General features: G+C 43.4%; 1 protein-coding gene across 4 annotated transcripts in view; it reads right to left on the bottom strand.

Annotated features, from left to right (window-relative positions):
• Nucleotides 1-27,833, bottom strand: part of Znf512 (zinc finger protein 512) — a 42,685-nt gene that overhangs the window by 6,982 nt on the left and 7,870 nt on the right. For 2 of the 4 annotated variants that reach the window (XM_075955056.1, XM_075955057.1), the window contains 8 exons: nucleotides 11,996-12,180; nucleotides 11,200-11,304; nucleotides 10,842-10,925; nucleotides 10,052-10,176; nucleotides 9,291-9,377; nucleotides 6,620-6,718; nucleotides 5,483-5,650; nucleotides 3,159-3,350 (listed from right to left, as the gene is read on the bottom strand). In XM_075955056.1, coding sequence (XP_075811171.1) covers nucleotides 3,159-3,350; nucleotides 5,483-5,650; nucleotides 6,620-6,718; nucleotides 9,291-9,377; nucleotides 10,052-10,176; nucleotides 10,842-10,925; nucleotides 11,200-11,304; nucleotides 11,996-12,180 — 1,045 coding nt within the window. Of the gene's footprint in view, nucleotides 1-3,158; nucleotides 3,351-5,482; nucleotides 5,651-6,619; nucleotides 6,719-9,290; nucleotides 9,378-10,051; nucleotides 10,177-10,841; nucleotides 10,926-11,199; nucleotides 11,305-11,995; nucleotides 12,184-23,605; nucleotides 23,623-27,833 lie in introns of those variants that run through there. The other 2 variants (XM_075955059.1, XM_075955058.1) reach the window with 2 other exon arrangements.

Below are 27,833 nucleotides of genomic sequence, written 5' to 3'. Positions count from 1 at the left end.
TCAACTTCATGTGGAAAAGCAAAAAACTCAGGATAGCCAAAACAATCCTGTACAATAAAAGAACTTCTGGAGGCATCACAGTCCCTGACTTCAAACTCTACTACAGAGCTACGGTACTGAAAACAGCCTGGTATTGGCATAAAAACAGACAGGAGGACTAATGGAACCAAATAGAAGACCCAGATATCAATCCACATATCTTCGAACACCTGATCTTTGATAAAGAAGCAAAAAAATATCTAATAGAAAAAAGAAAGCATATTTAACAAGTGGTGCTGGCATAACTGGATATCAACATGTAGAAGAAAGAAAATCTATCACCATGCACAAAACTCAAGTCCAAATGGATCAAAGACCTCAACATAAAGCCAGCCACACTGAACCTTATAGAAGAGAAAGTGGGAAGTACACTTGAACGCATTAGCACAGGGAACCACTTCCTAAATAGAACTCCAGCAGCACAGACACTGAGAGAAACAATTAATGAATGGGACCTCCTGAAACTGAAAAGCTTCTGTAAAGCAAAGGACACGGTCAACAAGACAAAAAGACAGCCTACAGAATGGGAAAAGATCTTCACTAACCCCACATCAGACAGAGGTCTGATCTCCAAAATATACAAAGAACTCAAGAAATTGGACACTAAAAGATCACATAATCCAATAAAAAAAATGGAATACAAGCCGGGCAGTGATGGCACACGCCTTTAATCCCAGTACTTGGGAGGCAGAGGCAGGTGGATCTCTGTGAGTTCGAGGCCAGTCTGGTCTACAAGAGCTAGTTCCAGGACAGGCTCCAAAGCTACAGAGAAACCCTGTCTTGAAAAAAACAAAACAAAACAACACAAAAACAAAAACAAAAAAAAATGGAGTACAGACCTAAACAGAGAACTCTCAACAGAGGAATCTAAAATGGCTGAAAGACACTTAAGGAAATGTTCAACATCCTCAGTCATCAGAGAAATGCAAATCAAAACAACTCTGAGATTCCATCTTACACCTATAAGAATGGCCAAGATCAAAAACACTGATGACAACTTATGTTGGAGAGGTTGTGGAGTAAAGGGAACACTTCTGCATTGCTGGTGGGAATGCAAGCTGGTACAACCCCTTTGGATGTCAGTGTGGCGATTTCTCAGAAAATTAGGAAACAACCTTCCTCATGACCCAGTAATACCACTTTTGGGTATATATCCAAAGGATGCTCCATCGTGCCACAAGGATATGTGCTCAACTATGTTCATAGCAGCTTTGTTTGTCATAGCCAGAACCTGGAAACAACCTAAATGCCCCTCGATCGAAGAATGGATAAGGAAAATATGGTACACTTACACAATGGAGTTCTACACAGCAGAAAAAAATAATGACAGCTTGAATTTTGCAGGAAAATGGATGGAGCTAGAAAACATTATTTTGAGTGAGGTAACCCAGACCCAGAAAGACAATTATCACATGTACTCACTCATAGGTGGTTTTTAAACATAAAGCAAAGAAAGCCAGCCTACAAACCATAATCCCAGAGAATCTAGACAACAATGATGACTTAAGAGTTTTTTTCAAAGTATGGGTTGGAGAGCTGGCTCAGAAGTTAAGAGCACTGGCTGCTCTTCTAGAGGAATGGGGTTCAGTTCCCAACAACCATCTGTAACTCAAATTCTAGGGGATCTGATGTCTGCTGGCCTCTGCAGGCACAGGCATGCACACGATGCATGTACATACACGTAGACAAACACTCATACATGTAAAATAAGTAAGTTTTTGCTTTGTTGTTTTTTTTTTGTTTTTCTGTGTTTCTCTGTGTAGCCCTGGCTGTCCTGGAACTCACTGTGTAGACCAGGCTGGTCTCAAACTCAGAGATCCACCTGCCTCTGCCTCCAGAACACTGGGATTAAAGGTGTGCACCATCACATCCAGCAATAAATATGTTGTTGTTTTTTTTTTAAAGCAAAGACATGTTTAGGTACATAGACTCAGGAGTCTATTTGACATACCATTAACACTCCAAACTGGGTCAATTGGAGCAGAAAGCTAAATACTACTAGTAGTGAATTATAACCTATAGAATAAAGTAAGTATCTAAATGAGTCTCTATACAGAGCTAAAGAGTCTCCATTTGCCAATTCAAGCACCTGCATCTCATGAAGATTGAGTATGGCTGGTGGGAAGGCTAGGTACTTGCCACCAAGCCTGAGGACCTGAGTTTAATCCATGAAATTCACGTGATGGGAGGAAAGAACAGACTCCTCCTTCAAGTTGTCCTCTGACACCCATATGCATTCCTCCCCATAAATAAAATACATTTTAAAATACATATAAAGACCGTGTGTGTAATGTAATTTTCAGTTACTATTCTTATCACTATTCCTTAAATAATTCAGTAACACAGCTATTTTGTGTTTGTTTTTCTGGAACAGGGTCTCACTATGTAGTCAAGGCTGTCCTTTTACATGCATTCTTTTCCCCTCAATCTCCCGAGTGCTCATGTACCGCCACACATGGTTTAATAACTACTTGTAAGGCATTTCCTTTGTATCACATAGTTAAACAACTTAGAAAGGACTTAAAGTACACAGGAGGTGCACACAGATGCTAGGCAAAGTCCATACCATTTGGTATAAGGTGCTTGAGCACCCATAAGATGTTTGAGTGTCCATAGAATATCATCATTTGTGAGATTTTCTACAACTAATTCCTCATGACTTATGAGGAAAGGCTTCGTTGCTAGTAATAAATTTTTCTCACAGCACACTTTCAATGAACAACTACAAAAGTTATGAAATAAATGAGTTTATGGAACCCCATAGTAACACTTGCTGCAGGAAAGGTTCATCAGTGAATGCTGACTGAGTATGAGACAGAATATTTGCACAGGCTTGGTCTCTATTCCAACGATGCTCTAATTAAGGGACCAGTGTAATTTTATCACTGAGTTAGCTGGAAGACACTCCCTTGCCAACTGATCAGTTAGCACTACAGAAACTTTCTGCTGATCACATCAGTACCATATACCTTCTGACTCGATGCATCAAGAAGGTTCAACATTGCCTGGGTAGCATTCCTATAAAAATCATATAGCCTTCAACCTAGGCTTGAGAGAACCCCACACAAATCCATACTTGGAAACATCGATACAATAGTGTCAATGACACGTGACCTTACCTTCCGATCATCGGGTACCAGGTCCTGGAGCACCTTCCTCTTCGGCCATTCCTTGGTCAGTTCAGCAGAGGCCAGCTCCTGCAGATGGTACACAGCTATCTTGGCAGAACGCCGCTGAACTCGACCTCCACCCTTTGCCTCCAGACTCATCTCCTTCAAACACTCTGGCTGTGCTGATTCCGGAAAGAAGACCTGCAAGAGTGAAAACACATGAAACAAAGTGGCTTCCGTCACAGCCAGGGATGAAACACGATGCACTTCTTAGCAGGACAAAAGCCGTGACACTAGCAAGTGGGGGCAAAGACAGGCAGATCCTCAGAGTTCCCTGCCAGCCAGTCTAGCTAACAAAGAGATGCACCAGAGTCATTGAGAGACTCCATCTTTAAAAATAAGGTAGAACGAAACTGAAGAAGACACTCAATGCAGACATCTGACTTCAACACGCATGTCCACACATGCGCATGCACACCTACACATGCATGTACACATACACACAAACACATCCATCAACACGCATGTCCACACATGCGCATGCACACCTACACATGCATGTGCACACACACACAAACACATCCATCAACATGCATGTCCACACATGCGCATGCACACCTACACATGCATGTGCACACACACAAACACATCCATCAACATGCATGTCCACACATGCGCATGCACACCTACACATGCATGTGTACACACACACAAACACATCCACCAACACGCATGTCCACACATGTGCATGCACACCTACACATGTATGTACACATACACAAACACATCCATCAACACGCATGTCCGCACATGTGCATGCACACCTACACATGCATGTGCACACACACACAAACACATCCATACTCATTTTTCCCCACCTCACACAAAGGGGAAGGCAGCAGGAGGAGATAGCTCAGTCAGTAAGGTTGCTCCCCCAAACCCACATTAAAAAGATACGTGCGGTGGCACATTCGTAACCACGCCACTCAAGTAGCGGAGACAGGAGGAACTCTGCGGCTCAAGCTGGCTATCCAGCCTAGCAATAAAAAACCTGTCTCAATAAAAAAAGGTGGACAGCTACCGAGGAATGACACCGAATTGTCCTCTGGCCTTCACATCCATGCACACCCACATGTACCTGTACCTGTACAAATGTGTGCATGCATACACGGGCACACAGACAAGAGTGGAAATGGAATATAGAAACAGTCAAGACGAAAAGAAAGAAAATGAAGAACAAAGACAAAGGCCCACAAAAAAATCTAAATAAGAGGGAATGTTTTAGTTTTAAAAATACAGTAATGGGGATTGGAGAGATGGCCCAGCAGTTAAAAGCATTTGCTGCTCTTGCAGAGGACCTGACTTTGATTCCCAGCACCCACACCATAGCTCATAACCATCCGTAACTCCAGTTCCAGGGGATTGGACACCCTTTCTGACTTCCATGGGCACCAGGTACTTACACGGTGCACATATGCACACTCAGAGAAAATATTTATGCATGTAAAATAGATCTATAAAAATTAATATATTAAGGTATGGAGAGATGGTCAAAGGAAAAAGTACTTGTCATGCAAGCATGGGGATTGGAGTTTGTACCCCTGACACCCACAGAAAATCTAGGTAGGCACAGCAGCCCACTGATAACCACAGCATTTAGGAGGTAGAGACAAGCTGACGTTGGCTAGCTAAACTGTCCAGAACTGCTGAGTTCCGGGTTCATTCAGCAAGAGAACCTATCTCGAGAAATAAGTAAATGATAAGTAAGATAAGATCAACTTCAGACCTTCATACAAGTGAATATACATGCATGTGCACCTGCAAATACATATGTGCCTAGATACACGCACACACAAACATATGTTGTGGTGGTCTGAGTGAGAATGGCCCCCATGAGCTCCGATGTTTGAAAACTTGGTCCCCAGTAGATGGAACTGTCTGGGAAGGATTAGAAAGTATGGCCTTGTTAGAGGAGGTGTGTCACTGGGGGCGGGCTTTGAAATTTCAAAAGATCTTGCCATTCCCAATTAGTTCGCTCTCCCTCTGCCTTCTATTGTAGATTAAGATGTGAGCTCTCAGCTGTCCTGCCACAATGAACTCTTAACCCTCTGAAACCATGAGCCTGATTAAACACTTTCTTGTAAGTTGCCTTGGTAACTAAGACATATGTACATCATACTCCCCCATCCCCCATTCTCTCCATAGAAGAGACAACAAAAGACTTCAAAGAGTAAATAGGACACAAACAAGGAAGCAAGGATTCACAGAAGATGCAAGAGGGAGTGCCAGGGACAGCATACATCATCAGTGTCTAGAGAAGAATCAATACTTACAGGCCCGTGCTCTGACCTCATGTGATATGCAAGCCCAGCCTTTGACCTGTATGGTTTTCCACAGTGCTGACATTTCAGGGTCAACTTCTCCAGCTCTGCTGCCTCTTTGCCACATTTTCTAACATGGTACAGATATCCCATAATGCTGGTAAAGGTACTGGAGCAACTCTGAGCATAGGAAAAAAGCCTATGTCAGAATCATACATGTTTCACATAATCCCTAAATTTCTCAGGCATTGCCATGCACCACAAACCACAGTGAGATCGCAAGATGCTCACCTACATTTCCCATCGGCACCACCCTCCTTCTAGGCAGTCCTGTCTATGGCCATATGGTCAATCAGTTGAGTGATCATTGAGAAAGTAGAAGCACATACCTACTCTGCATCAGAACTTCCTTCTTTGGACTGTGACCTAAACCCACCCTAGTATCAACTAGCCAGCAACATCCAGTTCATTATAGTATGAGCTCATGAGATGAATCATCTTTATCATGCTAAAGGAAGATTAGTAAAGAAGCCCCTTTGTGGGCTGGAGAGATAGCTAAGTGGTTAAGGCCACTGACTGCTCATCCAGAGGTTCCAGGTTCAATTCCCAGAACCCATGTGCAGCTTACAACTATATGTAACTCCAAGATCCGATAGATACCCTCATATGGACATACATGCAGGTAAAACACATATGCATATAAAATAAAATAAAAATAAAAGAAGGAGAAGAGGAGGAGAAGGAAGAAAAAGGAAGAAGAAGAATGAAGAGGAGGAAGAAGATGAAGAAGGAGGAGCAGGAGGAGGAGGAGGAGGAAGAGGAAGAGGAAGAGGAAGAAGAAGAAAAGAAGAAGAAGAAGAAGAAGAAGAAGAAGAAGAAGAAGAAGAAGAAGAAGAAGAAGAAGAAGAAGAAGAAGAAGAAGAAGAAGAAGAGAAGCAGCAGTGGTGGTCTCTTCAAGCAAGGATGAGAGGGAATATATTTGTGGAGAGGAGAAAAACTAAAGAACTAACAATGATTGCAAGAGACCTGGAAAAGTAGGTACCACCTGATGCCATCAGATGGCAAGGGAAGAGGGGAACAAATGGGAAAGAACAACAGAAAGACAGACTCGAGACTCCAGGAGAAGGATCTGCTGCGCAGGGCTCTTACCTCCCGCATGCACCTGAGCTTCCCCATTCTCTTGAGAACCGTTCGCAGCCGCTCCCTCTCGCTGGGCTCATCTACCTCATCTCCTGCCTTCAAAATTGGCTGGGAAAAAAAAGAGTAATAAACATGATTTATGGAACAGAAAACAAAACAGAAATCCCCCACCCCATCCCCTCAAAAGAGACAGAAAAATCAACAGTTGAACTATGAACAATACTAATACCATGAAGTCCCAAGTTCCAGCTCTGTCCATCTTCTGGACGGCCCGAAGTAAATACAATGAATACACAAGTTCTCATCGCTAACTCCCAGTAGAGAAGTAACTTAAACACACAAATACCTATGGTCCAGCACAAAGATTTCATCTTAGGTAATTTCAGTAATGAAGACTCTTATCCACTCTTCTATGAGGTATAAGAGCCAGATCCAGCTTCACTCAGCTGTCTATACTCATTAAGTAAAATACACAAAACACCTGAATAGAAGTGATTTACTGGGCTCCTTGTCCCTGCATCTCCTGCAAGAGCTATAGCAAGGATCAGCAGCCTGAAGTGGAGAAATACTTCAGGATGGACTGCTGCCCTGGCTACAAGGCTTGTGTGATCCTGGCTCCCAAACAGCCTGAGGGAGCCCCATGTGTGGACACACTTCTTTAGGCAGAGCCTGTATAGACTCTGCTGCTGCAGCCAGTGCTCTGAATGCAGCACCAGCACCAGTAGCTGTGCTGGAGGTCGTCAGACCACCGTGCCATCCAGCTGAGAACCTATAGGTCACTTCTCTACAGCAGAGAAGACTAGGGCGGGGGTGTGCTCCTCTACCCACCCCTGAGAACTCCTACCACAGGAGAGGCCAGCTTCTCTTGCTGTGTCCTGGGCTGCTGCACCCAGGAGGACTTCCCAGCTGCCACAGCTACAGCCTGGCCTTAGGTCTCCCATCTTCCCCACCTTCCCCAGGCTCCACAGAGCCTCTGTCAGCCTCCCGAGGAGAGTCCTGGTCTCTCACTTGACATCACAGACATGGACAAACCAGGCTCAGGATAATTCTTTTCCTTTCTCTTTTAATATTTATTTTACATATTTGTTCACTTTTTGTTTATTTATTTATGAGTTTTTGAGACAGGATTTCTCTGTGTAACAGCCCTGGCTGTCCTGGAACTTGCTTTGTAGACTAGGCTGGCCTCCAACTCACACAGATCTGCCTGCCTCTGACTTCTGAGTGCAGGATTAAAAGTGCGCGTACCATACTCAGTGATTTATTTTATTTTTGATCACGTATACGTATCTGTGTGGGGGTCTGTGGATGTGAGTACCAGTACCTGGGGATGTCAGAGGTGTCAGACCCCCAAGAACCAGAGTATAGGCAGTTGTGCGCTGCCCGATGTGGGGGCTGGTAACAGAATTCAGGTCCTCTCAAGAACACTATGCGCTCTTAACTAATGAGCCATCTCTCCAGCCTCCTCAGCATAGGATGTTTCTAAATCTTTAGGGCATCTTGGAGACCCCCTGGAGGTCTTCCTGTTGAGTAGTTTCTGTCTCTTATATGCGCTAGCCCTCTAACTTGCTAGAGATGAGCCTTTGCCACTTTCACCGAGCTGACACAACACTGCTGCTAATGTCCCCACATCCTCATGTTGTCTGTGGATTTCCAGTCTAGAAATGGAGCTGTTGCTTGTGGGTGCATTTCCTTCAATGGATAACTGCCCACAACCTCTTTACGTGTCCTAGCCTGTTGTCCCCCATTTCTAACATTCTGAGTAAAAAATTTTGCCTTGGTTGAGACAAGGTTTCACTATGCGGCCCAGCCAGATGCCTGTACTAGCAATCCTCCCACCTCAGCTTCCTAAGAGCTGCAACTGCACAGGCCTGTGACTGGGAAACCTTTGAACATTTGCTTTGCTTCTCGCCACAGTTTTAATGTTCATTTCCCTGATGGTCGATGGAATGGACATTCTCACATGCTAACTGAACACCTGAAACCCCCATACGCAGCGAGGTGAAATACCAGCGCTGGAGAGGTAGAGACAGTAGGATTAGGAGTTCAAGGTCAGCCTCAGCTACACAAGGAGTTTGAGGCCAGTCAGGTATACTTTAGAGTCTCAAAACAAAATAAACACCAACCAAACCAGCCCTGTGTCTATGAGGAAACTGAGGCAGAAGGACTGCTACAAATCGGCGGCCAGCCTGGGTTTGTGAGGGGCAAGCAAGACTGGACTAGAGGGTGGTGCTCCCTGAGGAAGGAAGCAGAGAGGAAGGGAGGCAGAGCTTTCACATCAATTTCTGGTGTTGGCGAACTATACGCAGTAGACATGGGTATGCAAGTATCTGTGGTACTGTATCTTACAGTCTTTTAGGTACATGCACAGAAATGCTGTAACTGGGTCTTACGGTAGTTCTATTCTTGGCTTTCTGAGGGAACCTCCATCCTCACCTACACGGTGGCTCCATCAGTTTGTATTCATTCCCACCAGCGGTGGGTGAAGATTCCTCTTTCCCCACATATTTTGTATTTTAAAACTTAATTTTGAAAAACTTAAAAATATTTATGTATGTATGCATGCGATCACATGTATGTATATATGTACCTGTGTATATGTGTACATATATGTATGCGTGCATGCATGCCTGTGTGTGTATGACCACCAAAAAGGATCACAAGAAACACAGGAAACGCTTACCAAGCTATTATGATTGGCCATGACGTGATACTTCATCCCCGCCAGAGAATGGAGCTGTTTCCCACAATGATGGCAGGTGAACATTTCCTGAAAGGAAAAAGTCTGCTCAGTGCCGGAAGCTCAGGGGAGAAACAGAAGGTCACTAAATGCCACCAGCTGGGCCAGGCCAGCCCGTGTCACTTCTTTCTCGTCACATGTTATGGCTCGAATCTGATGTCGCCCACAGGCTCATGTGTGGAGCACTTGGTCCCCAGCTGGTGCCACTGTTTTGGGAGGTCGTGGGGTCTGGCTGGAGGAGGGTGGCTAGGAGTGGGCCTGCTTACTCCTGCTTTGTGTCCTGATTCAACAGCCATGTGAAAAGCTCTCACCCAAGCTCCTGGCACCCCAGGTGAGTCACTCCAGCCACCACACCTTCCTGGCCACCAGTGGGTTTACACCCTCTCCCACCACGAGTCAAGTAAATCCGCCCTTTAACTGCTCGGGTCAGGAATCTGGACACAGTGGCGTAAAAACAACAAACACCTCAAACAGTTGTCATTCCGTCTCCATTTAGGAGAAAAAACCAAGGTCTGTACTTTAAAAGAGCAACAAGTAGTGCAATTACATAAACACGCAAACCAGGCCAGCACATGCAAAGTCTGTTTTCTCTACTGCACAATGCTACCCCTAGCTAGCTGTAAAAGATTGCACACAGTACCAGAAGTCTACAGTTTAATTAAAAAAAAATCCCAACAGTCACAAAATGCCACAAAATAGCTAACCTGTTTGCAGTTTTCCATGTGTTTCTTTAAACCTTCTATAGTCTTCCTCCCCACTGCCTGGCAGGTAGGACAGGAAACACTGCCTTTATCCATGATTTCTAAGTACCATTTTTCCTCCATACTTCCTACAATGAAAAGGATAGGACACTGTAATCTGTAGCATTTTCCAGAAATGAAAAGCTCAAGCCTACAACTGAGAAAGAGTATCATAAAATGTTTTGTCCTGGTAGATGGCAATGAAGAGACTCTTGGGGTATATAACTTCCACACATAGCCTGTTTCCATTCACTGTAGAGTTCCAGAAGCTTCTACCCATTTCCCCACGGGCGGGGGGGGGAAATTATCTGAGACTCACTCCGAAGCCTGGTGACAGCACAACCGCACACCACTTTCCAGACCGTGACTTAAGAAAAAGACACTGAGACACGCAAAATTGTTTTCTAAGATTTTTTTTCCTATGTGCCTGAGACCATGCTAAACATTTTTATGTCATTTAAATTTCATAATTTTAATACTTTTTGTACACTTACAGGGAAACCCAGGGTTGTACAAGGGAAATAGACTGAGGCAGGGCAAGGGTATAAAGTGTCAAAACTTAAAAGTCTAGTGACCGCCAAACCAGCAGCGGCTTCAGCGGACTGCAGGTGAGGCCTGGGAGAGTGCCTGCCTGGCAGGAATGAAGTGTTAGGTTCAGTTCTTCACACAGACAGGGGGAAGAGGGAGGGAGGGAGAGCCTCCTCCGGCACACCACTCCTCACAGAAACAACAGCGATTCAAAGAGAAAGCATACCTGCTGCGTAAACTGGAGGTTCCTTCCGAACCCGACGAGCCTGGGGTTTGGGGTGAGGCTGAGCTTTAGGCCGTTGCTTCCTCCCTGACATAAGACAGAAACTAAGAAATCTGAAGCCTAGTCAGTCAGCTTTACAAACCCCTTCCCCTTTTCTTCAGCACACTAGGTTCCTTGAAACTGGCCTTCCTAAGACAGGTCTGAGGGAAAGGATACAAAGCAAGTGAAAGCCATTCCCTCACTCAAATTCTAGGGGCCCCAAAGTCAATCAAGCCTCCAGACCAAAGGCTTTCTCCCTCAGGCCTTAAAGGATGTCGCTCAGTCTCCCAGGGAAGGACAGACAGACAGCACAGGGCCCTACCATAGAGCTTGTGCTTCTTTTGAGGAAGCTCGCGATAGTCTTCATCTTCCTCCTGCTTGATTTTCCTTTTTCCTTTGGCCTTTTCCTTTTCCTTCTCACCTGTGTCTGACACACAGCACAACAAAAGTCTGTAAGTGAACACTTGGGTTGGCCTTCAAAAACTTATCACAATGCCACCAAAGGCACGTGTTGCCAGCAAACACACCCTCACAGAACAGCCTAGGGGCCCTGGTGTGAGAGGCTCCCTCTTCCTTTTAGACTGTCTTCCCTCAGAACCCAACCCCTCTTCCTTAGGGTTAAGGGCCTATAAAACTCGCCTCTCCGGACTATGACCGAGGGCTACAGAAGCAGAGCTAAACAGAGCTGGCCATGAATCACTGACGGCCACCCTTGGCGTACACTACCGTGATAATCTACTGCCCAGCCCCCTCACCCTCGAAAGCAGAGGGAAATAGATTAAGCAAAAGAAGGTGAAATGGGTCTCAATCCCATAAAGAGGAAGGTTGCTAGTAAGGTAGAAGCACTCTCGTCACAAAGTTAACAGTGCATGACAGCCGCTCCTCAACATCTGTCTAATCAAGATGGTTGTAGTGTAAGTCCGAGACTCTGGAGGCTGATGCAGGAGGATCATAATAAATTTGATGCTAGCTTGAGCTACATACTTGAAGCCAGTCTGAGCTACATAGTAAAAGCCTGTCTCAAACAAAATGGCGTCTAATCACTAATGACAATCCTGTGGCAGTGAAACAATCCGGCACACGTTCCTGTCTTAGAACCGAGAATCTGCAATGGATACCTTCAACTGGTGAACTGGCAGCAGGCTTGATTCTTCTCATCTTCATCCAGTAGGTAGATTTTCGGAAGGATGCTGGGAAGTCACTCACGGGTTCACATGAGGAGGCGGATGATGAGCCGCTTAGGGAGTCATCGTGAGGGATAGTGTACTGGAAGCTGTTGTCCTTGATGGAGCACTGGGTCCTGCTACTGACACAATGAAAGATATGTACCACAGGGAGAGGCCAGAAAAATCTCCTAATAATGTTTCTTATATTGTAACAATACAACCCAGTTAATAACTTGTGCAAAACTTGAGTGGCTTTTGCTTTGTTTACAAAAAATAAAGAAAAAGAAAACACGCACACACAAAAACACTATATGGCTATAATATCCTAACAGTTACAAGTCAACTTAACATAGCATACACAATTCTTCTTACTCTCAGTGCAGTCTGACAGAGTAAGCAGGCAACACCAGCGGTCCCTCTGTAGCCCAGGAAGGCACGCCTTCCCAGACTACTCTGAGGAAAGAAAGCAGGCAAGAAGATAGGATACAACGTGACCGCTCAAACACTCCTTGGATGTACAGCCACACGTATCCAATCTGCCCAGTCTCTCTGATAGAAGGACCATAAGAACGGTCTGTGGATACTGATATGAACCATCCTCCCCCTCAGCCTCCCTTCCCAGCACTGATATGGGCTCTGTCCTACTTATGTGAACCTACTGATGTGAACCGTTCTCCCCTCAGCCCCCCTTCCCAGCACTGAATCCTGGGAAATAGCTGGATTCAGATTTCTCAGTCAAACTGGTCATAAATAAAAATTATTGAGACTGACAATGTGATGCACGCCTTTAATCCCAGTACTCGGGAGGCAGAGACAGGTGGATCTCTGTGAGTTTGAGGCCAGCCTGGTCTACAGAGCGCGTTCCAGAGCTAAACAGAGAAACTCTGTTTGGGGGGTTGGGGAGGAGAAAGAAAAGAAAAATTACTGAGTTAGGTAGTGGTGGTGCATGCTTTTAATCCCAGCGCTTATGGGGCAGAGGCAGCTCTGAGTTTGAGGCCAGCTTGGTCTACAGAATGAGTTCCAGGACAGCCAGTTTACAAAGAGAACCCCACATACACATACTCTCTTTCAGAGAGAGAAGAAAAAGAAGAGGAGGAGGAGAAGAAGAGGAAGAGGAGGAAGAAGAAGAAGAAGAAGAAGAAGAAGAAGAAGAAGAAGAAGAAGAAGAAGAAGAAGAAGAAGAAGAAGAAGATTGCAAAAAGGAAAAAAATCACTGCGAAGAGAAAGAAAAATTGCTGAGAAACTGCAAAGTGTCACATATCCTTCTAGGTCAATCAACACAGCAGTCTTCAGAGTGTGCCCAGAGACCTCTAGAACCTTCCTGTGCTGGTTCATAGCTATGCGGCCAGCTTCAGACCCGTGACTTAGAAAGATCACCCTGGCTATTGCATGAAAGATGCAATATTGCATGGGGTAAAGAGTAATCAAAGACAAGCCAGCTTGCTTCATCAGAATCAGTAAATTCGGCCTGAGGCAAAGGATTACAACCTCAGCACTTGGGAAGCTGAGGCAGGAGGTCAGCCTAGATTACATAACCAGACTCTGTCAGAAAGGAGATGGGAGGGAGAGGAAGTGGAGTGTTAAGAGAAAGGAGATATGGGGTGGAGGAGAGATGGGGAGGAAAAGATTTTAAATGTGACAGCTCCGGAAATCACAGTTGTCAGCTGACCTAACTGTACTAAGGGGGATATTGCCAAATACAAAAGGAGACAGAACAGCACGTCTTACAAGGGTATCTCAATAAATGAAAAACAAATATATATAAAGCAGATCTAATTATAAGAAATTCATAAATAAGGACAAACATTTTTCTTCCATGGTTTCTTCTGAGAGGAGGGGGTTTCTTTTGGGAAGAAGACAGAGTAAAATATAGAAGGGTGTCAGTATTCTAGGGGATGGGGGAACAAATATCAGCTTTCTGAATGAGGGCCAATATTATAAATTCTTATAAATTTGCTATAAAGCGGTCAGTCCAGGTAGGTGCGCTAGAGCGGTCGGTCCAGGTAGGCGATTACAATAATAAACTCTCGAGTGTGGGTTAAACAAAAGTAGGTGGGCTGCACAGGGGAGTTAAAAACAGGGAGAAGTGACCCATATGCTGTCACTTTCCTGTAGATGGTCCATGGCTCTGCCACAGGGGAGCTCCCTCCACATCAGACTACAATACCAAGTTCATCTTGAGACCACAGGAAGTTGGACCAGAGTGTGGGGAAACTCTGGAGAGGAGAAAGTGTGACCGCGCAGTTCTGTGTATACAATCGTAGAAGTCACAGTTTAGCCTGAGCTATGTATGTGAAGGAGACATATTCAAATCAGCCAGGCAAAAGACTGAAATCTGACATAAGACTCGAACTGAGTGAACCAATCAGTGAAGAACAGCCTGGAGTGAACCAATCTGTGAAAAACAGCCTGGAGTGAACCAATCAGCGAAGAACAGCCTAGAGTGAACCAATCAATGAAGAACAGCCTGGAGCGCTGAACAGACGTGAACCGGAAGTCTGAGAGCAACTGTGTGGTCTATCTGCAAATGGAACAAGACAGACAAACCGTAACAGCAAACTGAAACTGAAGTCTGGCGGTGGTGGCACACGCCTTTAATCCCAGCACTTGGGAAGTAGAGGCAAGTGGATCCCTGTGAGTTCAAGGCCAACCTGATCTACAGAGTAAATTCCAGGACAGGCTCCAAAGCACTACAGAGAAAACCTGTCTCGAAAACCAACCAACCAAACAAACAAGAAACTATGAAATTTAAAACTCAAAAATGGCAGTGTTTGAAATAAAAACTCCTTAGATGGGCTCAGGAGCAGACTGCAGACGACAGGAGGACTTATGCAAAAAATGGAAAAGCAGACAGCAGAAAGTCTGCCAAGCTGGCGGTCAACTTCTGAGTATAACTGAAATTCCAGAGGGAGAAGAGGAAGAAACCAAGGTAGATGAACACGCTGGGGGGTGGGGGCTACGGTTCAGTTGATTCAGTGCCCACACCCAAGTAAGAACGTCTGTAATCCTAGTACTGGGGAGGCAGCCAACGTGGAGAAACAGGCAGTGAGAGGGTTCAGCAGGTAGAGGAGCTTGCCACCAATCCCTGTAAGTTGTGCCATAAATGAGCACCCCCAATAAGATAAACAAAAATGCCAACAAACTTTCTAGGCTTTTATTTCATGTGTCCGAATGCTTTGCCTGCTTGTATGTATGTGCACCAATGGACTCATGGGACCTATGTGAGCCACAAGTGGGCTGGAGTTACAGATGGCTGTGAGCTACCATGTGGGGCTGGGAATTGGACCAAGGTCCTCTGCTAAGAGCAACAAGTGCTTTTACTGTTCAGTCATCTCTCCAGAAGCCTTCCTTCACATTCTTGCTCCCCCCCCCCCCAAATAAGGTTTCTCTGTGTAGTCCTAACTATCCCAGAACCCATTCTGTAGATCAGGCTGGCCTTGAACTCACAGAGATCCACGAGCCTCTGCCTCGGGAGTGCTGGGATTAAAGACGTGCAACGCTGCCACCCTGCAACATGTTTTATCACTGTAGGAAAGACTCACTCAAGTTAGAATTCTGAATTGACAAATCTCCAAGGTTTTATATTTATTTATTTATTAATTATGTATACAATATTCTGTCTGTGTGTATATCTGCAGGCCAGAAGAGGGCACCAGACCTCATTCCAGATGGTTGTGAGCCACCATGTGGTTGCTGGGAATTGAACTCAGGACCTTTGGAAGAGCAGGTAATGCTCTTAAGCACTGAGCCATCTCTCCAGCCCCCTCCTTCAAGGTTTTAAAAACAATGCCACGTGGCCCTCTGGCTTCCTTGGTTTCTACTGGGAATGCAAGACCCGATGAGTTACTGTCCCTGTACTGTAAAATGCAACCTTTCTGAAGCTATGCTCTACTTTTTTCCTAAGATTTTGTCTTTAATAGTTTCATTAAGATGTACAGAGCTATGCCTTTCTTTGGGTGATCTTACTGTTTAAGCTTCTTGAATCTCTCAACTTATAAATGTCACCAACTTTAAGGGGTCTTTAATTTTTATTCTTTTTTCAAATGTGTTTTCTTTTTGTGTGGGTGTGTGGCGTTTGTGTGCATGCGTGTGTGTGTGATCCAGAGGCTGTTGTCTTCCTTATTTATTTTTTAAACAATGTGTATGCTCATATGTTGTATACATGTTTATTTATTTATTGAAGATTTCTGTCTCCTCCCTGCCACCGCCTCCCATCTCCCTCCCCCAGTCAACTCCCCCTCTCTCATCACCCCCAAAGAGCAGTCAGGGTTCCCTGCCCTGTGGGGAGTCCAAGGACCTTCCACCTCCTTCCAGGTCTAGTAAGGTGAACATCCAAACAGCCTAGGCTCCCACAAAGCCAGTACGTTCAGTAGGATCAAAACCAAGTGCCAGGGGCTGGAGAGATGGCTCAGAGGTTAAGAGCATTGCCTGCTCTTTCAAAGGTCCTGAGTTCAATTTCCAGCAACCACATGGTGGTACACAACCATCTGTAGTGGGGACTGGTGCCCTCTTCTGGGCTGCAGGCATACAGACAGAATATTGTATACATAATAAATATTTTTGCATGTATGTGGGAGCACATGTGTGCACATGCATACAGAGGCCCAAAATTGATGTTAAGAAACAGTCCTCAAGCCGGGTGGTGGTGGCGCACGCCTTTAATCCCAGCACTCAGGAGGCAGAGGCAGGTGGATCTCTGGGAGTTCGAGACCAGCCTGGTCTACAAGAGCTAGTTCCAGGACAGGCTCCAAAACCACAGAGAAACCCTGTCTCGAAAAACCAAAAAAAAAAAAAAAAAAAAAAAAAAAAAAAAAAAAAAAAAAAAAAAAACAGTCCTCAATTGCTTTTCTACTTCATGCATGGGGGGCAGGATCTCTCAATCAAACCCAGAGTTAGCTGATATGGTTATTCTTTTAGGCAGCCTTCTCTGGAGATCCTGTCTCCTTCACTTTCTGAGGCTGGAATTACAGGCAAGCGACCAAGCTCTCTGGACCTTTCCATGGGTTTCTGGGGATCCAATTTGCAGACCTCACATTTGCGTAGCAAGCACTTTAATCACTAAGCCATCTTTTGTAAGCACTCCCAGTCTTTTAGTTTATTTTTATTTTATTGTATTGGTGTTTTGATTGCATGTATATAGGTGTGAGGATGTCAGATGTCTTGGCATTACAGACAGCTATGAGCTGCCATGTGGGTGCTGGGAATTGAACCCAGGTTCTCTGTAAGAGCAGCCAGTGCTCTTTTTTTTTTTAAAAAAAATATTTATTTATTTACTTACTATGTATACAATATTCTGTCTGTGTGTGTGTCTGCAGGCCAGAAGAGGGCACCAGACCCCATTACAGATGGTTGTGAGCCACCATGTGGTTGCTGGGAATTGAACTCAGGACCTTTGGAAGAGCAGGCAATGCTCTTAACCGCTGAGCCATCTCTCCAGCCCCCGCAGCTAGTGCTCTTAATCACTGAGTCATCTCTCCAGGCCCCACCTCCCACTAATTGTGTTAGTTAAGACTGTCAATTCAACAGGACTCAGAATCATAAGCCTCCCATGAGGGCACACCTATGAGGAACTATCTAGATCAGATTAGCCTGAGGGATTACACTGGTTGAGTTACTCAGGTGGGAAGATCTAACCTGAAATTGGCAATGTGCGGCAGGGCCAGGCTCCTGAAAGGAAGCCTTGAGAAGCCACTGTATGAAGCTGGGCAGTGAAGTAATGGAGACCACGGGATGCTGAAGATGCCAAGACCACAGGACTTCCTGTGAAGGAAGCTAGAGGCACAGAGCGGAGCTTGCTCAGGTTAGAGACTGTGTGTACTACAGAGGGCATAGCCGGAGGGACTTGGCCACTCAAACTTCTGTAATCCAGATGATTCCATCATGAGCCCAAGATGCTGGACACAGAGCTGCAGGGTTTGGTGTTTGCCCAGCAGGATTTTAGTCTTGTCTTGGTCTGACCATTGCTAGGCTCCTGTTTTTCTCTTTGGACTGGGAATGTTTACTTTGTACAACTTTGTTTGAAGTATGTAATTTGTTTTTAATCCCATGGAAGCTCAGAGTTAAGAGACTGTCTGGAATGTCAGAAGGAATTATAAGTTTTAAATTGTATGGAACTGGTAGACCATAAACACTTTTGAAATTGAATGTAATACATTTTTGCATTATGAATCTATGGAGACAAATCTTTAAGGTGCAGATTAAAATTGATGTTTGGGCCCAGCAAGATGGTTCAACAGGTAAAGGTGCCTACTGTCAACCCTGATTACCTGAATTTGATTCTCAGGATCCACGTAGTAGAGAAAACTGACTCTTGCAAGTTGTCCTCTGACTTCCACATATGTACCTTGACACCCACACATGCATACACATAAACACACAAAAAAATTAAGATCCAATAAAAAATAAACTTAATGTGTTTGAGTTCCAGGTTGACAAGGGGTATAGACAGAAGTTTCTGTCCCACCCAGTCCCGCAGCCATTCAGTCCCAAAGAAACACCCAGAGGCTTATATTAATTATAAACTGTTTGGCCTATTAGCTCAGGCTTATTATTAACTAGCTCTTACAACTTAAATTAGCCAATAATTCTGATCTATGTTTAGTCATGTGACCTTGGTACCTTTTCTCAGTAAGGCATTCTCATCTTGCTTCCTCTGTGTCTGGCTGACAACTGCGGCTGCCTTTCCATTTCCCAGAATTCTAGCCTGTTTTCCCTGCCTATACTTCCTGCCTGGCTACTGGCCAATCAGTGTTTTATTAAACCCATGTGAATGACAAATCTTTACAGTGTACAACAGCATTATCCCACAGCAAAGGAGTAGAGTTTTCATCTATTTGTGAAGGATTATCTAGATTAGGTTAGCCTCTGGGCATAACTGTGAGTGGTGCTCTTCCCTGGGTTAATAGAGATAGGAAGATCAACCCTAGAAGGGGATACTGGTTCCTGAGCTTAGGTCCTGGACTACATAAAAAGGACAAAGCTAACTGTGTACAGATATATAAAGTTGGTTTTCTCCTTCCGCCATACAGATCCCAGGAATTGAACTCATGTCTATAGGCTTAGCTTTTACCCATTGGGCTACTTGATGGTCTAAGAATAGATGAATTAAATAAAAGAGGAGGAAGGAGGAAGGGAAAAGGAAGAGGCAGCAGACAGCCAGATGTATTAGCTCACACCTATAACCCAGTACATATGAGGAAGACAGGAGAACTGCCTCAAGTTCAAGTCCAAACTTGGCTACAGAGTGAGACCCTGTCTGGGAAAAACAGAAAAAAAGGAAAGCAACAGACAGGCTCACATGATGGTACACATCTTGAATTCCTGTCACTTGAAAGACTGAGGCAGGAGGATGGCAAGTTCAGGTCAGGTAGGCTAATAAGCAAAACCCTGCCTCAGAGAGGGAGAGAATGTGTGCTCGCACAAACAGCTTTGGTAACTTTTTTTTTTTGAGACAGGGTTTCTCTGTGTAGCCCTAGCTGTCCCAGAAATCATTCTGTAAACCAGGCTGGCCTCAAACTCACAGAGATCCACCTGCCTCTGCCTCCCGAGTGTTGGGATTAAAGGTATGCGCCCACAACTGCCCAGTTTGGGTAATATTTTTTTTAAAGATGAATAAAGCAAGCCAGGCGGTGGTGGCACACACCTTTAATCCCAGCACTCGGGAGGCAGAGGCAGGCGGATCTCTGTGGAGGCCAGCCTGGTCTACAAGAGCTAGTTCCAGGACAGGAACCAAAAAGTTACAGAGAAACCCTGTCTCGAAAAATCAAAAAAAAAAAATGAATAAAGCAAATGTTAACATTATTTGATAAAGTTTTCTGAATACATCCAAAATCTTCAACGTAAGTCAAATGGCAGGATATGGAAGGAATGTGTGTGTTTATAAGAAAGGAGCAGATATTAATTCTAATAGATTATGAAAGGATGCACATGAGTTATAATACCTAGAGGAAATGAATTCAACTTCTACTGCAGAGCCTTTGCCAAACTCCTGATACGGAAGCGAATGTAAAGATTATTTATCTTCAGTTCTGTATATACGGGTGTGTTCCTCTGTGTGGGATGTACATGGGAATGCAATGCGCTGTGAAAGTCAGAATCATTGGCTTTCGCCCAGGGCTGGAGTTAGAGGCAGTTGTGGGTGCTGTAACCGAACTCTCTACATAGAGCAGTGTGCACTCTTAGCCACTGAATTGTCTCTTCAGCCACCCATGGCCGTATGTTTAAATGGGACCCTAAGCGTTCAAATGACCCAAAAGAAGAACAGGAACAAACCAGAGGACAGAGAACAAAGAGTAAGTGGGTAGACCCAAATCCATCCCTATTAATTCAAATCCTGTTGGTCTAAATATTCCAGTTAAAATTTAGTAATTAACAGATTCATTACAAAGATATATGATCAGTAACCTACACATATAACTACATAGATTAAAATTAAATAGGGGCTGGAGAGATGGCTTGGGTTTTAAAAGTGTGTGCTGCTCTCTAGAGTTTAGTTCCCAGCTCCCTCATCAGGTGATTCACTACCACCTGCAAGTTCAGCTCCAGAGGGATCTGCTGCCTCTGTTCTTGGCAGGTACCCATACTCACATGCACGTACTCACACACAGACATGAAATTAAATACATAATTTATATTTATGATAATTTATTTATTAATAAATTGTAATTAAATTTATAATTTAAATTATATTACAATTAAATGTTGTAATTAAATATAATAAACTGGGTGGTGGTGGCACACATATTTAATCCCAGCACTCAGTAGACAGAGACAGGTGGATCTCTGTAAGTTCGAGGCCAGCCTGGTCTACAGAACAGTGAGTTCCAGGACAGGCTCCAAAGCTACAGAGAAACCCTGTCTCAAATAAATAAGTAAGTAAATAAATCTTAAAACACTGAATCAATGAAACTGTACCATGCAATCAGCAAACATGTGATGGCTATTTTAACTTCATATAAAATAGACTTCAGGACAAAGAGTATTTATTGCCAGATATAAAAAGACAAAATGACAAAATGTCAAATTATCCAGAAGATATAATGATCTGTTGCAACATCTAATAATAGAGTCTCAAAATACACAAACTGAAAACTGATAGAATTAGAGAAAAGCAGGCAATTCCACAAGCTTAATAAATTATAATTATTTGGAGGGAGGACATGGTAGCTCACGCCTTTAATCCCAGCACTCAGGAAGCAGAGGCTGGTGGATCTCTGTGAGTTTGAGGCCAGCCTGGTCTACAGAGAGAATTTCAGGACAGCCAAGGCTGTTACACAGAGAAATCTTGTCTTGAAAGACTGGGGGAAAATTAAAGTCATAGAACATTTTAGGTCTCAAACTTCACATGAAGGTAGGGAAATCATGATGTATTTGTTGTTGTTGTTTTGTTTTTGATTTTTAGAGACAGAGTTTCTCCATGTAACAGCCCTATCTGTCCTGGAACTTGCTCTGTAGACTAGGCTAGCCTCGAACTCACTGAGATCTACCTGCCTTTGCCTCCTGAGTGCTGGGATTAAAGGTGTGGGCCACCACCAGCCAGCCACCATGTATTTTTTTCTTCTTTTTATTTATTTATTTTTCTTGTTGAAACAATTTCCGCCTCCTCCCCGCCTCCTATTTCCCTCCTCCTCCTCCCACTCCCCTCCCCCCCCACTCCATTCCCCCTCCCTCTCGAGTCTGAAGAGCAGTCCGGATTCCCTGCCCACCAAGTATTTTTTGACCATATCAGAATCAAGTTAGAAACTAACTTGTTAAGATATTCTAAACTAACTTGCAGTAAGGTATTCTAAAACAAAACACAAAAATATTAAAATATCTAGGAACTTAATAATCTGCTAAATAATTCACAGATGGAAATATCATAAAGGAAACTGGAAATATTGTACAGTGAGCAACTAAGATGCATCCACCCTCGGGCGTGGTACAAATAACACAGCACTTAGGAGGGAATACAGAACTCTGTTCACTTCAGGATGACCCAAAATCACAGACGAAAGGATTCTGCTAAAAATTTCCTAATAAGAAGAGCAAACTTGGGCTGGAGAGATGGCTCAGTGGTTAAGAGCACTGGCTGCTCTTCCACAGGTCCTGAGTTCAATTCCGACAACCACATGGTGGCTGACAACCATCTGTTATGAGATCTGGTGCCCTCTTCTGGCCCGCAGGCAAACATGCAGAGCATTTGTATATAAAACATAAAGAAATAAAGCAAACTTAACCATACCGGGCGGTGGTGGCGCATGCCTTTAATCCCAACACAAGGGAGGCAGAGGCAGGTGGATCTCCGTGAGTTCGAGGCCAGCCTGGTCTACAAGAGCTAGTTAACCAAAGAAGGAAATAAGATTTTAATGCACAAACCTGAAGAAAAACTCTTGAATCTCTAATGAGCATTAAATTGAGAACTTCGGCCCAGTGCTTCCTTAGTATGCACAAGACACTGAATCTATGAGTTTTGAGGGTAGCCTGGGCTACATAGCCAATTCCTGGCCAAATCCCATCTCAAAAAACAAACAAACACGGGGCTGGAGAGATGGCTCAGAGGTTAAGAGCATTGTCTGCTCTTCCAAAGGTCCTGAGTTCAATTCCCAGCAACCACATGGTGGTGGCTCACAACCATCTGTAATGGGGTCTGGTGCCCTCTTCTGGCCTGCAGGCATACTCACAGACAGAATATTGTATACATAATAAATAAATAAATAAAAAATTAAAAAAAACAAACAAAAAAACAAAAAAAAAACTCTAGATGAAAGAAGAAAATGTTTGCAAGCATAGGAGACAAAGGTTTCTTTTTTGTTTGTTTGTTTTATTTGTTTGTTTTTTTGAGACAGGGTTTCTCTGTGTAGCCCTGGCTGTCCTGGAACTCTCTCTATAGACCAGGCTGGCCTCAAACTCACAGAGCACTGGAATGAAAGGGGTGTGCCACTGCAAGGCCCCTGCAGGCTTAAATAGGATTCTCTTTCTCTTTTCCTTCCTTCCTCCCTCCCTCCCTCCCTTCCTTCCTTTCTTCCTTCCTTTTCTGAGACAGGGTTTCTCTGTGTATTTCTGGCTGTCCTAGAACTCAGTCTGTAGACCAGGCTGGTCTCGAACTCACAGAGATCCACCTGCCTCTGCTGGGATTAAAGGTGTGTGTGATCTCACCGCCTGGCTTTAAATAGAATTCTTAAAAGGGAAACACAGATGCAGTCTTGGAAGTTGGCTTAGTGGTTAAGCGTTTGCTATGCAGGCTTGAGGACCAGAGTTCAAATCCCCAGCATACACATAAAAGTCATCTGTGGAGGTATGTGTCCATTACTCTAGCACTGGAGAAGGGGAGGAGTCAACTGGATCCCAGGAGTTCACTGGCCAGTCTAAACACCAGTGAGCTCCAGGCTTAGTGAGAGACCCTGTCTCAAAAAATAAAGTGGAGAGCAATGGAGGAAGGCACCTACCTTGGACGGTTAGCTTCCATAGGCACACACACAGGCACATGCATCTGTGCTCATTCAACACATACACAAAGAAGAAACACAGTACAAAAGCCTCGGTACTCTCACCAGGGACTGCAGATCCTCACCTCTCCCTCACCTTCTCAAAAACCAATCCCTCAGTATTACCCCCAGCTTGTAGCAGCCACCTGCAGTCTCCCTCTACCCCGTCCCCACATCTCCAGTGGATCACAGATCTTCCCTTCCTAAACCCTGCCCCATTCACTGCTTTATCCCAGCCCCCAACTCCAACAGGTCTGCAGGCCACTCTGGCCAGGGAAGCAGGCAGGCTCGCCTCTCCTCCATACTACTTCCAAGTCCAATCCCCCAGTCTCACCCCCCAGCTCAGTTTTGTAGCAGAACACCTGCTGCAGCCCCCGTGGTCAGGGAGCTAAGCAGACCCTGGTGGAACATTCTGCTTTCCCCCATCCTGTGCACCTCCTAGTGTCAGCTCCCAATACCTAGAAACACATTTAACCTAGAACCCCTAGTGTGGCTACATCCAGCAGGATCCCAGAATTTCATCCACAGCTGGTACAATCCTAGAGCCAGAGAGGGCAACAGATACCAAGGAACAAAACAGAAACTAACCAACAAAGATAAGACCAGATATCAACACCTAGAATTGCAGATTTCCCAAGCCTAGAGACCAGGGTAAAAACACAGTAACAGCCAGGACAATATGTTTCCACTGGAGCCCCGCAACCTTACCACAGCAGGCCCTGAGTACTGCGACATAAAGACCTGAAAACAGCCTCTATGGGTATGACACATGTCTCTAAGAGGACATGAGTGTATCCTTTAATCTATGGAAACACAAGCAGTGGGAAGAAATGAATGAAACAGTTCAAGAAAGTTCCTGAAAGTGGAAATAGAATCAATAAAGAAACCTAAACTGTGGAAAATCTGGAACTCAAACAGGAAATTCGGAGGCAAGCTTGGCCAACGAATACAAGAAATGGAAGAGAATCTCAGGCACTGAAGATAACAACAGAAGAAATGGATACCTCAGTCAAAGAAAATGTTAAATCTAAAACATCCTGACACAAACCACCAGGAAATCTGGGACACTATCAAAAGACAAAATTTAAGAATAATAGTAATAGGGCTGGAGAAATGGCTCAGAGGTTAAGAGCATTGCCTGCTCTTCCAAAGGTCCTGAGTTCAATTCCCAGCAACCACATGGTGGCTCACAACCATCTGTAGTGGGGTCTGCTGCCCTCTTCTGGCCTTCAGGCATACATACAAACAGAATATTGTATACATAATAAATAAATAAATAAATATTTAAAGAAAAATAATAGTAATAGAAGGAGAAGCACAGGTCAAAAGCACAGAAAATAGTTTCAACAAAAATCATAAAAGAAAATTTCCCTAACTATTAAGATACACAAAACATACAGAACACCAAATAGACTGGATCTGAAAAGAAAGTCTTCCTGGCACATAATAATCAAAACACTAAACATAAATAATAAATAAAGAATATCAAAAGCTTCAAGGGAAAAAGACCAAGTAACATATAAAGGCAGGCCTATCTGAATAACACATGACTTCTCAGTTGAGACTCTAAAAGCCAGAAGGGCCTGGGCAGATGTTCTACAGACTCTAAGAGCAAAGACTACTATACCCAACAACTTACAATCACGGAGAAAATAATACATTCCATGATAAAACCAAATTTAAGCAATATTTATTTACAAATCCATCCCTATAGTAGGCACTAGAAGGAAAACTCCAACCTAAGAACACACAAGGAATAAATAACCCAAACAAGTAAATCAAAAGAAGGAACACACACAGCCCACAACAACAAAATAATGGAATCAACAAATACTGCTCACTGATGTCTGTCAACATCAATGGTCTCAATTCCCCAATATAAAGACATAGACTAACAGATTGGATAAGAAAACAGGATTGCTCTTTCACCTTAACATCAAGGACAGACATCACCTCAGGATAAAATGATAGAAAAAGGATATTCTATGTAAATGGACCTAAGAAGCAAACTGGGGTAGCCATTTTAATACCTAACAAATAGACTTCAAACCAAAATTAATCAGAAGAGACGGGGAAGGACACCATATTCATCATAGGAAAAAAAGGACACTGCAGTTCTTAACATCTATGCACCATTTGCAAGAGCACTCAAAAAAGAGAAACAACTTTAATCACACAGAGCCTCACCCCTTGACAGAGGAGACTTCAATGCCTTCTCCCACCAACAGACAGGCCACCCAGTCACAAACTAAACAGAGAAATGTTGGAGTTGGATAGCATTATAAATGAATGTATCTAACAGATATTTATTTAGAGAACATTTTTTGCCTAGACATAAAAGACTATATCTTCTTTTCAGTACCTCATGTAACTTTCTCCAAAACTGACTACGTACTCAGGCACAAAGTAAGCCTTCACAGAAACAAGACAACTGAAATAACACCAAGCATCCTTTTTGACCACCACAGATCAAAGCTGGAAATCAACAGAAACAACAAAGCTTACAAGAAAGCTCACAAACTCATGGAAACTTAATAACTCACTACTGAATGAAAAACTGGTCAAGACAGAAGTTGAAAAAGAAATTAAAGACTTTCTAGAATACCATGAAAACAAATATACAATATACCCAAAGATATGGTAGACAATAAAGGCAATTCTAAGAGGTAGTATAATAGCACTAACTACCTAGATTTAAAAAAATGTAGAGATCTTATACTAGTAACTCAACAGCAAGCCTGAAAGCTCTAGAACAAAAAGAAGAAACCACATCCAAAAGGAGAAGACCATAAGAAATAATCGAACTCGGGGCTGAAATTAATAAAATAAAAACAAAACAATACAAAGAATCAATGAAATAAGAGTTGTTTTTTGAGAAAATAGTAATATTGACAAATCTTTATCCAAATTAACTAAAAGGCAGAGAGAGAATATCCAAATTAACAAAATTAGAAATGAAAAAAGGGACATAAAAACAGACACTGAGGAAATCCAGAGAATCATATGGATATACTTTAAAAGCCTATGGATAATTTTCTCAATATATCTCACTTACCAAAGTTAAATCAAGATCAGATAAGCAATTTAAACAGATCAATAACCCCTAATGAAACAGAAGTAGTAATTGGAAGACTCCCAACCAAAATAAGTTCAGGGCCTGGTGGTTTTAGTGCAGAATTCTACCAGATTTTCAAAGAAGAGTTAATACTCCTCAAATTATTCCAAAAACAGAAACAGAAGGAACATTGCCCAGCTCATTTTACAAGGCCACAGTTATCCTGACAACCAAACTACATAAAGACCCAACAAAGAAAGAGAATTACAGACTAATTCCCCTTACGAACATGATGCAAACATATTCCATAAAATACTTGCCAACAGAACTGAAGAATGCATCAAAAAGATCATTCGCCATGATTAAGTAGGTGTCATTCCAGAGATGCAGGGATGATACAACATACATAAACTAATAAATGTAATCCACCCTATAAACAAACTAAAAGACAAAAACCACAAGATCATCTCATTAAATGCAGAAAAGACCTTTCACAAAGTACAACACCCTTCATGACAAAAGTCCTGCAGAGATCAGAGAGACAAGACACATAGAGCAGAGGCAGTTTACAGCAACCCAAGAGCCAACTTAAATGACAGAAACTCAAAGTAGTTTCACTAAAATCAAGAACAAGACAAGGCTGTCCACTCTCTCCACACTTATTCAATATGGTACTTGAAATCTTAGCTAGAGCAATAGTAAGACAACTGAAAGAGATGAAGGGGATACAAATTGGAAAGGAAGAAGTCAAAGTATTTTTATTTGCAGATTATATGAACCTAAAAATTCCATGGGGAAGCTCCTACAGCTGATAAACACTTTCAGCACAGGAGCGAGATAGAAAATTAAATCACGAAAATCAGTAGTCCTCCTATATAAAAATGACAAATGAACTGAGAAAGAAATCCAGAAAGCAACACCTTTCACAATAGCCTCAAATAATATGAAATATCTTGGGGTAGCTCTAACCAAGCAAGTGAAAGATTTGCATGATAAAAACTTTAAGACATTGAACAAATTATGAGATGATGGAAAGATCTCCCATGCTCATGGATCAGCAGGATTAACAAAGTAAAAATGGCCACCCTACCAAAAGAAATCTGCAGACTCAAAATTCCAACACAATTCTTCACAGACCTTGAAAGGACAATTTTCAGCTTCATATGGAAACATTCTCTCTCCTCTCTCTCTCTCTCTCTCTCTCTCTCTCTCTCTCTCTCTCTCTCTCTCTCTCTCTCTCTCACACACACACACACACACACACGGATAG

The sequence above is a fragment of the Microtus pennsylvanicus genome, chromosome 21 (assembly GCF_037038515.1).
Source record: "Microtus pennsylvanicus isolate mMicPen1 chromosome 21, mMicPen1.hap1, whole genome shotgun sequence".
Classification (NCBI taxonomy): Eukaryota; Metazoa; Chordata; class Mammalia; order Rodentia; family Cricetidae; genus Microtus; species Microtus pennsylvanicus.
This window is presented reverse-complemented; position numbering and strand designations above follow the sequence as displayed.